Raw genomic sequence first — 12,059 nt, forward strand, 5'->3', positions numbered from 1 at the left:
TCTGTTAGCTGCTATTATCATTCCTTTCTACAAGTGAAAAACCTGAGGCATGGTTATGGGGCCAGGAAATGGGTCAGAAAGCACTCTAACCATCACACTACCCCCAATTCTGACCTTGCTACTTCTAGTCTATCTTAGGAGGGCTTCATGGTACTCAAGGAGTCCCGGTGGCACAGTGGTTAAGTGCTCAGCTGCTAACTAAAAGGTTAGTGTTTGGATTCTACCAGCCAGTTCCATAGGAGAAAGATATGGCAGTCTGCCTCATAAAGATTTACAGCCTTAGAAATCCTATGGGCCTGTTCAACTCTGGCCTATAGGGTCACTATGAGTCAGAATCAACTCCAGGACAATGGGTTTGGTTGGGGTTGGGTATGGTGCTCAGAAAGAGCAGCAGATATGGGGCCTGGTGTTCCAGCCACACTGCTTTCTAGTTGTGTAATGTTAGATAAGTAACCCAACCTTTCTGAATCTCAACCTTGGTTTCTTCATCAGTAAAATGAACATAACACCAGATCCACCTGTGAGGTTCTTGGAAGTTAAATGATAAAATATTAAAAATGAAGAGACCACAGAATACCAATAAGACACTGATCCTAAAGCTGAGGAAGGAAAGTGAAGTGTCTTTCTCATGGTCATGTAGGAAGAATCCAAGTCCCCAACTTAGCTGGAGTTATTTCTACTATATCTTTGGCTAGGCCTCCCTTCTCACACTTCTCCCCCCCCTCCCCCCAGTTTGCTCAAGTCCCTCTTTGCCTCTCTTCTGCCTCCTACACCTCTTTCACACTCATCACCAGCTCCAAGCTGTCTATCCCTTCTGTGGTACAGTGGGTTGCTTGGTATGGCCTTTCTAGCCATGGTCCTTGTAACTCCCACCAGATGAATGGGTAGGACTATGCAAGTGCAAGGTGCTTGTGGCACACCCAGGGCATTGGATAGCTTGTTAGTAATATAAATAAGGTGTATAGTATCCTTGTGAGGGTGGAACCCTGAAAATAAGGTGTATGGAACCCTAACGTGGGAATTGGTCAGTATTGCCATCCTCTAGTCTTAAAATGAGCCATCCCACAGGCAGAAAAGGGGATCTCACTACCATCAAGAAAGAAGCACTAGGAGTGGAGGGTGTCTTCTGGACCCAAGATCCCTGTGCTGGACCTCTTTGACCCAGTAGACAGAGAGAGAGAGCTGTAACACTTTTCTGAGATGACAGAGAGATAGTGGCAGCAGAGGCAGCAGAACTAAGAGACCTGCATGAGATAGAATGGCAGACTTTCCACCCATGGAGTGAGAAAGCTGAGTGCCTTTAGGCAGGAAGCTTGCTCATGGAGTAGGGTGCCTCTCTGGGCACCTATCTGCAGAGCTAAAAGAGCTTTGTAACACTTGCCTGAGCAGGGCAGAGGGGAGGCCAAGGCCAGAGGAAAGCATGTTTGCAGCACAGCTGAGAAGCTGTCCTGATTGAAGAGCTATATCCAAGTTGTTTCTGACCCTAAATTGTAACCTGTTACTTCCCTAATAAACCCCCATAATACTCAGTATTGTCTGTGAGTTCTGTGTGGTCATTGCAATGAACTCTCAAACCCAGCAGAGAAGTAGTACCATGGGAAGGACAGTTGGTGTCAGAATTATAAAAAGGTTGCAGGGTGAAGGCATGTCTGACTTCTGCCTCATAGCAATCAGCCTTGGGCTGTTGATGCTAATAGTGATTCTCTCCACACACACACCCATGAAGTTAGAGGTCAGGGGATGCCACCACCATATCCCCTTTTTGCACCTTCTCTGGCCACACCATAATTCCCCATCAAACCCCATACTGCTTTTTGCCAGGCTCACCCCTCAGTGCCCCTCATCATATTCAGCTCCTCTGATGAGGCCTCTGATGACTTGCCTCTGCCCCCACCTTGGTCTTCCAGGCTTTGACTTTCCTACCTCCCTCCAGCTCCCAAACACACACCTGTGGCAAGCCTCCAGAAGAGGAGAAGTCAGGCTCCACCCAGAACCCCTCATTCCCCAAAGTCAACTTCTCTCCTTTCTATTGGCTTAATACAGAAAGAAGTACGCCCATATCACCCCCTCAAAAAAGAAATCTCTCTCTCACTAACTCCCTGATACTTGAAATTCCTATAACAGGAGGCTCGGAACCTTTTACTTGATACCTGGAGCTAAGGAAACTGACTACTGGGTAAAACACACTTGGTTTAAGCAAGGAGTTGTTGTTGTTGTTAGGTTTTCAACTCATAGTAACCTCAAGTGACAGAGTAGAACTGCCCCATAGGGTCTTCTTCTAGGGTGAAGACCCTATGAGATCTTCTTTTCTGCCTCCGGGAGGGCTCATTTTAAGCCTAGAGGATGGCAAAACTGACCAACCCCCACGTTAGAGTTCCATACACCTTATTTTCATGGTCCCACCCCTACAAGGGTGCCATGTACCTTCTTTATATTACTAACAAGCCATCCAATCTCCTGGGTGTGCACAAGCACCTCACATTTGCATAGTCCCACAGAAACAGATCACCAGGTCTTTCTCCTGTGGAGGTGCTGCCCACATGGATTCAAACCACCAATCTTTCAGTTTGCAGGCAAATGTTTAACTATTGCACCAAATCCCTCCTTTGTTACTAACTGTGTGGTAAGAATCAGTGTGAATCTAATTCCCAACGTGTAGAAATTGGTCCAGTCCTCCTCACCTTCCCCACTTCTCCATCCTCATTGCCAGCTGCCCAGGTGGCACACTCTCTCTCTGACCTTAGCCTCCAGAAGGCAGGTCAGAGCTCACAAGTTAGAACACCTTCCTTCAGACTCCCAAATAGGCAGACATTGGCCCCTGTTGGCTCTCATTGCCACTGTCAGTTCATTAATTCACTGGAATGACTCACAGAATTCATGGAGAGTACACCATACTTGTTAGCTGCTGTCAAGTCAGCCCAACTCATGGATACCCCATGTGTTACAGAGTAGAACTGTTTCATAGGCTTTTCTTGGCTGTAGTCTTTATGGAAGATCACCAGGCTTATTCCTCCACAGAGTCCCTGGCTGGATTCAAACTGCAACATTTCAGTTATCAGCCGATCACAAACCACTTATGTCACTCAGGCCCCTTACATTTATTATAACCAAAAAAGATACAAATGAAGAAACACATAGGATGAGGTCTGAGAGGAGTTCCCATGAGATGCTTCCATGTCCCAAAGAGAGACAAGCTACATTCTCCTGTGCATAGCCACCAAAAAGGAAGTTCATCCAAGCCTCAGGGTTCATAGCTCTTATGAGCCCCTCTACATGGCCATCAGAGATTAGATCATGCCTCCTTAGGATTAGTCAGTGTTGCACCCCCAGGTAGTCTCTTTCGATTTGGTCAGCCCCCATTCATTAGCCTTAAGTGTGGTCTGGCTCTCAGGCACCAAGAACAAAGGCCAAGTTGCTTTCTGCAAGATGATTCTACACCTTGTAGTACTAATGACAACAAATCTTGTCCTACAAGCAGGAGGGTCCTGGCAAGAGAATACCAGGTACTAGAGAGGGGATAAAGAATACCTGAAAGGGGTGTCAGAAAGGCAGTCCGGCTCTTCTACCGCAGTCATCACTGCTCTTACTCCCATGTGCTCTGGCAGGCATGCCCATGTTGGAGGGTGAGCGAACCCTTGCACAATTCGATCAGACAGGATTTCCTATTTCCACTTTACAATTGAGGAAACTGAGACACATCAACTAGGCAACTTCTCTCACTCAGCAAGGAAGTACTGGAGCCAAGATTTGAACCCAAGTCTGTCTGACTCCATGGCTCCTGTTTTCTGCTACTTCTGCTTTCCAGCTCAGAAGCCCTTGAGATAAAGCAATAAAACCTCCTTTCCCTGTAACTTGCTATTTCCCCTCTAGCCCCCTCTTCTATGTTCAGAACAGACTAGCAGGGTGCAGAGATGCTGAGAGATTTGGGGGTTGACACTCCTGCTCTCTTCCCATCTGTGTCTTATCACCCTTCCTCCTCACCCACTCCTCATCCCACTCACCTGGAGGCTCCCACTAGAGCATTGTCAATCAACGTTTCTGGAGCACCAGGCAGAGAGGACCCTGGGAAACACAAGGACTTTCTCTTCTTTTCTCCTTGCCAGGGACCTATTCCATTGCCCTTCTTCCTCCATGAACTACCTAGAAGCTTTTATTTCCCTTTATTTGGCCCATTCCCCAGCCCCATTCACCTCCACATCTCATCCCATCCAGTCTTGTGTCCCAGGGCATTGTGAACACACAACCACAATGGAGTCCCTCTGCACACAGCCCCTGTGAACTCATCCTGCACTACACTGTGTTCACAGGCAGGTTCTGAGCTCTCAGACAGTATGTGGAGCTCAGTCCGGACATTTTAAGAACAATAGATATTTATAACCCAATGATTTTTGTTCAAAAGAGGATGGAGAGAAAGGATGATAAGAGGTCTAGAAACCATTTCATGCAAGGAAAAGTTGAAGTAACTGCAATTAATGATCTCGCCCCATCTGGAGCAAAGAAGAGTGAAGAAAAGCAAAGGTGCACAGAAATAATTAGTCCAAAGGACTAATGGACCATGCCAACTTCACCCTCCATGACCCTGAGATCAGAACTAGATGGTGCCCAGCTACCACTACCAACCACTCCTAAAGGGATCACAATAGAAGGTCCTGGATAGAGTGGGAGAAAAATGTGGAACAAAACTCAAAATCATTAAAAAAAAAAAAAAAGACTAGGCTTATTGCATGGCTTATTGCGGTGGAACCCCTAAGACTATGGCCCTTAGTCATCCTTCAATCCCCACAGCTCAACTTTCAGCCCTATCTATAATCACTGCACCACCAGAGCTCCTTAAATAACAGATAGGTCTATAAGGTGAACAATAACATCAGGGAGGTACATACTCCTTAGAACAATCAATTATTCAACATCAAAAGGACAGTATTTGTCCAAGGACAAAGTTCAGAAGGCAGGAAGGGATAGGAAAGGAGGAAGAATAGAAACACAAGGAGGAAGTGGGATGAGTGCTGTTACATTGTGGGAATTGCAATCAATGTCATGAAACCAAATGTGTATCAATTGTTGAATGGGAAATTTGCTCTGTAAACATTCACCCAAATCACAAGAAAAATTGAAAAAAAAAAAAATTAAAAGAACTATGTTCTAATCTGCTTCCCAAGCTCACACCCTAAACTTGCCACTCATTAGCTGGTTAGTCCTGGACAAGCTACTTATTTTCTCTGTGCCTCTGTATCACCATCTGTAAAAAAGGGACTAATATAGTATTTGCTTCATAGAATGGTTTGTTGTTGTTGTTGTTATGTGCTGTCGAGTCGGCCCCGACTCATAGCGACCCCTCCTTGGGTTTCTGAGGCGGTATCACTACGGAAGTAGATTGCCCAACCTTCCTTCCGAGGAGTGGTATATGTTAACTGATTTTAATCCTCATAACCATTCTAAATCCTCATAACCACCCACATAGAATGGTTATGAGAATTTATATCAGTTAACATATAAAAAGCACTGAGAACAGTACCTGGCAGAGTACCAGTAAACCCATTGCCATTGAGCTGACTCTGATTGTGCTCCATAGGGTTTTTCCAATGGCTGATTTTTTTGGAATTAGATCACCAGGCCTTTCTTCTGAGGCACCTCTGGGTGGTGAACCTCCAACTTTTCAGTTACCAGCTGACAGCATTAACCGTTTGTACCTAGCTGAATAAGTTTGGTATAACTGCTACTGTCGTTTTTATCATTACTGTAATTATTCCTATTAGCAGTATACTCAGTTTGGAGAAGAAAAGGCTAAGGAGACACAGGAGAACCACCAGCCACCTAGCTACCGTGTGACTTTATGGTCTTAAGAAAAGTGGAGCCTAAGACTGGATTCCAATTCTGACTCCTCCACTCACAGTTTGGTGACCTTTGCAAAGCCTTTAGGTTCTCAGAGCTTGTTTTCTCATCTGACTATGGGGTGGGGTAGGGTGGGAGGGCAATGAGCCTTGCCTTCCTTCCCTAACAAGCTTGCCATGAGGATCAAAACGTGATAGTGGATTTCGCAACCTGCAGTGTAGTTATTTCTATTGTAGCTTCATTGGAACTGACAGCTGTTAGGGAGGAAGGAGGAGATGTCTTTAGGGTTGCTTTAGTGACAGAACCAGGACTAGAGGGTAGGAGTGATTATGACATAAACTGCAGCTTTACCTAAGAGAGTATTTTCTAACAGCTAATGCAGAGGTACTGAGGTTCCTGACATGAGAAGGATTCAATCATTATGTCAGAGTGGAGGAGTCATCTCCAAGATTCAGGACTTTCTTTCTGCGCCATCCTGCCCTCCACAGAGCCTGATTTCCAGTTTGTGCAGGTGTGTGGTGTCTCCCCAGCACAGCTAGGAACAGATGCCCCAGCTCAGAGCCTTCCCTGCTCTGCCCGCTCCCTGCAGCTTCTCTCTCTGGAACACTGCCCCTCCTCACTCATTCCTGCTGCCACATCCCCCGCTCTGCCATCTCCAAAAAGAAGATTCCATGTTCAAGCCCAAGTTCGTCCTTAAGGCCAGCTTAAATCCCTCCTGGGACTGAATGAAAACTATTTTCTTGGGCTCTGTTTTCAGGGGAGGTGGCTGCAACTGGCTTTCTGCATTGGACCAAAAAAACTCTGTTGGCCAGAAAGGGACTGCAAAGGCTGACCCTTATGGGTGGACACTTAGCACTTCCTTGCAGAATCAGAAGGGTCTTCTGTCCTTCCTCCTTTCCTAGAAGGTACAAAGCAGCCCAAGGCCCCGTGTCTCCATCTTCTCCCCCTCGGCTGGCTCCAGCCCTCTGCTGTCTGTGACCAGGTGCCAGCAGATGTGAATTCCTGGTCAGGCTTTGCTTTACTCCAGTCAGCTCATGCACTCCTCTGTCTCTCATCCACTGATTTCCACCTCCTCCCGGCTTCCCCTCAAAGGAACCACTCTTCTCAGCTGCTACCTCCCCCACCCACCACCATTAGCTGTGATTCACACTCAGGTCATCACCCACCTGGCAGCATAAACCTGTCCACCCCACCCCTGCCTCTTTACTTAAACAGGAACCGAAAGCCCATGGATCTTCCCTCCTGCACTCCTTGACAAATACTCATCCCTCCTATTGCTGCTGTTTCCCACCAGCCACCCTCAACCCTGGGATACCTTTGTCCTGGCTCTTCCTTAAGTAGCAATGGGAGAAAGAGCTTTGAAATCAAACACACTTGGTTTGTGACTCAGCTGCTAACTTGAGACTACTGGCTCCTACATGTGGGGGTTTGATTTTTGAAGCCCAGTTTTACCACTTGCTACAAAGGAGCTCTGGTAGCATAGTGCCTAAGGCACTTGACTGCTAACCAGAAGGCTGGCGGTTCAAACCCACCAGCCACTCCTCGGAAGGAAGGTTGGGCAATCCTACTTCCGTAGTGATACTGCCTCAGAAACCCAAGGAGGGGTCGCTATGAGTTGGGGCCAACTCAACGGCACATAACAACAACAACAACCTTGGACAAGTTACTTAACTTCTCTGGGCCTTGGTTTCCTCATCTATAAAATGGGAGTAATTGTGGTACTTCAACAGAGCTGCTGTAAGGATGAAACAATTTAATTTATATTTATATTAATTTATGAAAGTATAAGTACTTTATGCATCAGCTATTATTGTTATCATTAGCTGCCTGACTTTGACCAAATTATTTCACCTTGCTAAGGCTCCATTTCCTCATCTGCAAAATGGAGACAACAGTAATAAAAGCATAGACTTGTCAGGATTCAATGAGATAACATTCATATAGCCCCCAGCGCAGGGTTAGTCAGACACATAGCAGGTACTCAAATTTCCTTCCCCTGAGCTAGAGAGCCTTCCCTGATCCCCTCCCTTCCTGGGTGTTCGCCCCCTCCTAACAGCAGCCCTTTATACCACCTAGGCACTCCAGCCCCTCCCGTAGGAGGGATTATTTCCTTGTGGATTTGGGTTCCCCCATCAGCCTCCAAGTCCCTGGAGGCAGAGGCTACAGCATCTACTCCCTGGGCCTTTTTCCTTGATGGTCCGGAGCCCTGTACCCAGTAGAACCTTAGAAAATATACAGGCCTTGGCAGAGGCCCTCTCCATCTCTCATGGACATGTCTTCAATCACAAATATTCATTGAGTGACTGCTACGCTGCTGCCCAATGTCCCTTCCCTCTACCCTGCCCCACTTCCTGCTGGTTCAAGCCTAGTGGCCTGCTCCACCACCAGGGCTTAAGGGAATCAGGGGTGGGGTGAGGGAAAAGGTTAGGGCAGATGGGCTACAGGGGGTCAAGAAGAGGAGCAAAGCCTGAGGGTGCCAGAGGAACAGAAATGAGGCTGAAGGGAGGAAGCAAAGAGAGCCAAAATGAGATGTTACAATATCTGTTCGGAAATTTTGTTTATTCCACATCCCATGTCTTGGTATTAAAAAGAGGCAGGGTTTTGGGATTAGGCAAACAGAGAATGAGTCACAGCTAGTTGACTTACTATCTCTGTAACTTTGTGACTTGTGTCTCTTTGCCACAGTTTTCCCAACTGTAAAATGAGTATAATAACAGTACCTGTCTCATAGGATTGTCCTGAGAATGACAAAAGATGCCCATAGAGTACTGAGCAGCATCTGGTGAACGGAGCAGCTTTTCAGTAAATGCCCCTGCCCTGAACGTTATATGGCCAATTAGTCAATGAAATGGCCCAGCAGTTTTTTCCTCTGCAGGATGATATCCCAACCCTTGTTATTGGTCCATGACACACCTTTGGACACACTAGAATATATGTGGATCTCTACCCACAACATCTGACCAATCTCAATCACCCATAATTGTACACATTTCCAATATGTGTGTTCCTACACACAACATGTTCACACACACACACTCACCCATTCACACACACAAGCACTCAGAAAAGATCTTACACTCCTGGAAGGCAAAGACTGTCACTCACACCATTTCTATTATGCTTATCACAGTGTGCTGCGTTGTGCAGATCCGCCCGTCTCCCCCATCTTCTTTTACCTTTCTGTCCTCCGGTATCTAGCAGAGTACCCAGCCTTCAAAAAACATGTCATTGTTGTTAGCTGCCATTGAGTTAGTCTTGACTCATGGAGATTCTATGTATTACAGAGTAGAACTGAGCTCCATAGGGCCTTCTTGGCTATAATCTTTACAGAAGCAGACCAACAGAGATGCTGGGTGGGTTTGAACCACCAACTTTTCAGTTGGTACCCAAGTGCAAACAGTTGTACCACCCAAGGACCTTCAATAAAGATAGTATAAATTTTTAATGAATCTATTTTGCCAGGTGCCTAGTACTGTGTCTGGTTTGACGCAAGTATTCCCAACGTGTGGCATGACTGAATGAATACAAATAAAAAGTTCGTAAGAATACTCAGCCCTGCCCTCCTCTCTTCTCCATGGTTACCACCCCCTTCAGCTTCCACACCAAAAATTGGCAAAGGGCAGTGATGAAACTCAAAACTTGAGGACACACCCAAGCACTTAAAGGTCAGGAACCTGGGCAGGTGAACAGTGCAGTCCAGCAGGGATCACCTCCGGGACATTTTAGCCTGGGTCTTTGGGAAGCAGCTTAGCAAGGGGTTGCTTTCTCTCCCCCCCCCCCTTCTCCTTTTGACCCGGTTACTCCCCCACCCCCAGCTTCAAGCCACATGGACTGCTTTGCAGCTCTAACCACTCCCACCCCACTTTGGTTTCTCCAAAACAAACTCTTCTGAACAAAGACCATCCACTACCACAGCACCTGTTATGGCCTCACCTCTCCTTGCCTCACCTCACCTGACCTCTCCATCAGATTCTTCTGTTGAGGTTGAGAAGGCCTTGTTCTTTGCTCTCATCTGTCTCCAGAGAAGGGAGGGGGCTGATCTCTACCTTGCCCTTTTGGAAGTTATTAGCATCTTAACCTTATCAGCACTCCTTTCAACTTGCCACAGGAGAAGGGAAAGGAAGAGGAGCACATTTTTGGACAAACAGCCACACTCTGAAGACACCCCAGACACTCAGATGTTTCCACTGGGCAGAGGCACCAGTCCATCAAACCAAACCAAAACTCACTGCCATTGAGTCGATTGTGACTCATAGCAACCCCACTGGGTTTTCAAGGCTATAAATATTTATGGAAATAGATTTCCCTAGCTTCCTCCCATGGAGCAGCTGGTGGGTTTGAACTGCTGACATTCTGGTTAGCAGCCAAATGCCTTACTATGCCACCAGAGCTCCTTGGTCCATCAGACCAGGGACTCCCAAAGAGGGGTCTACCAGATAATGGGAACATTGGCTTCTACCCTGGGGTCTGAGGTTCTGCCTGCCCAATGAGTACATCTGTGCCTTAACAGGGAAGCCAGGCCACCTTTTGAGACTTTGGGGAAGTGGCAGAGGAGCCAACTAACCTGTAGGGATTGAGGGTGCAGACAGTTACAGCTGGGAAGACGAGCTTGTCTGAGTTGAGATTGATGTTGAGGTTGACAGGGTAGCTGAAGTACTCTCCGAACAGCAGGCCGAACTGCCAGTACATCATGCCGAAGGTGCAGAGCCAGAGCACAGCCCAGAAGGCCGTCTTCATGCGGTTGTGCTGGGAGCACACCAGCCGGATGGCACCATGGATGGTGGTGTTATTGCAGAAGAACTGGAAGAGCTCTCGGTAGGAGCGGTGGAACTCGATCAGGGCCTCCTCCTCCTCTGTGCGCTGGTCAGGGGCCACAGTTTCAGGCCCCAGCCCCTGCTCCTCACGCTTGTCCCCCTTCATGTGTCCTTGAGTGGGATGGAGAGGGAAAGGAGAAGAATCAGGGCTGAGCTCTGGGCTCTGTGTCCCCACCCCTATCACCACCTTTAACTCAAAGTGAGGCTGTTCCTGGTCATGCCTGCTTCCCACCCTGAGCCTTCTTTCTCCCATTTCTCCCTCTGTCATCTTCCCAGGAGCCAATTGACCTGCTGGAGTCTGAGCCAAAAGGGCTGGAGCTGGGCTTCCCTGAAGTGGCCTCTCCTCTGCTTCCCTGATAAGGCCACCGTTTTGGTTTCTGTCCTAGCACCTCCTTCTTGTCTCCACAATAGTCACTCTCTGCCCTTCTTAGTCACTTTCTTTGGTCTTCTTCCCTTCAGGGTCTCTGGGACTTAGCTCCTCTCTCTCTCCCCCTTTCTCTGCTTTGTGGTTCTCTTTGGGGGTCTTTGTAAGCTCTCTTCTTCCTTGCCTTGTCTCCTTTCAGTGTGCTCTCTGATCCTGCTCTCTCTTCCTCGTCTTTTCCCTTCTCAGTCTGGGCTCTGTCCTCTTGTCTCTGGCCTTGGCCCTAGGGCTGTGTCCTGACTGTCTCTCCACCCAGAGACGCAGGATTCCAGGAGGTCTGGACTGCCTCCTGCTCCACACTCCCAGGTTGTGACTGGACTGGGACTGGTTCCTTTCCAGTTGAATCTGGCAGCTGAGCCTCTCCTCCCCCTCACCTGACAGGTGCAGTGGCCTGGCCTGGGAGCCCGCCCGCCCGCTGGAGCCTTGGAAGTGACAGAAGCCTCATTAGCATCTCAATTAAAGGTGAGCAGGGCAGGGGGAGGGACTGAGGAGGAGTCTGAGCTGGCAGCTCTCCAAAGGGAGGAGGGCCTTGAGGGCAGGTGAGCCAGGGAACACCAGCCAGGTGGGAGAGGGTCCTGAAAAAGAGTCTGGACAGGGAGCTGACAGATAAGGAGACTGGGAGACAGAATGGCAAGTGAGGGTCAGAGATGTTGAACAAAGAGAAGGAGCCTTAACACAAAGCCAGAAGAGCAAATCCAGGGAAAAGGAAGATTCAAGATGAGTGAGAGGAGGTTGGGAAACCAGGAAAACAGGGAAAGCAGAAAAGGGGAGATAGATGGTCGTGGAGGGTGTGAGGATTGAGGGAGAGAAATGGAGAAGGGGCTCATGGGGAACAGAGACAGAGAGGAGGGTGAAAGGAGGGAGCAAGGCAGGAGAGCAAGAGGAGGGAGCCCTGGTGGGCTTCCTGAGTCCCCTCCCATGGGAATCTCTCCAAGGGCACCCAGGGGTTAGCGACACTTCTAGGTCCAGAAAAAGGACAAGAGGGTTTTGCA

The 12,059-nt window shown here is 48.0% G+C and overlaps 1 protein-coding gene across 1 annotated transcript in view; it reads right to left on the reverse strand.

Moving 5' to 3' along the window:
- Nucleotides 1–10,752, reverse strand: part of SCNN1A (sodium channel epithelial 1 subunit alpha) — a 29,874-nt gene extending 19,122 nt beyond the window's left edge. The window contains exon 1 of the mRNA XM_007937196.2: nt 10,397–10,752. Coding sequence (XP_007935387.1) covers nt 10,397–10,752 — 356 coding nt within the window. The remainder of the gene's footprint in view (nt 1–10,396) is intronic.
- Nucleotides 10,753–12,059: the final 1,307 nt, after the last annotated feature.

The sequence above is a fragment of the Orycteropus afer genome, unplaced genomic scaffold (genome assembly GCF_000298275.1).
Source record: "Orycteropus afer afer isolate SDZICR_OR568_19922 unplaced genomic scaffold, OryAfe1.0 scaffold00040, whole genome shotgun sequence".
NCBI lineage: Eukaryota > Metazoa > Chordata > Mammalia > Tubulidentata > Orycteropodidae > Orycteropus > Orycteropus afer.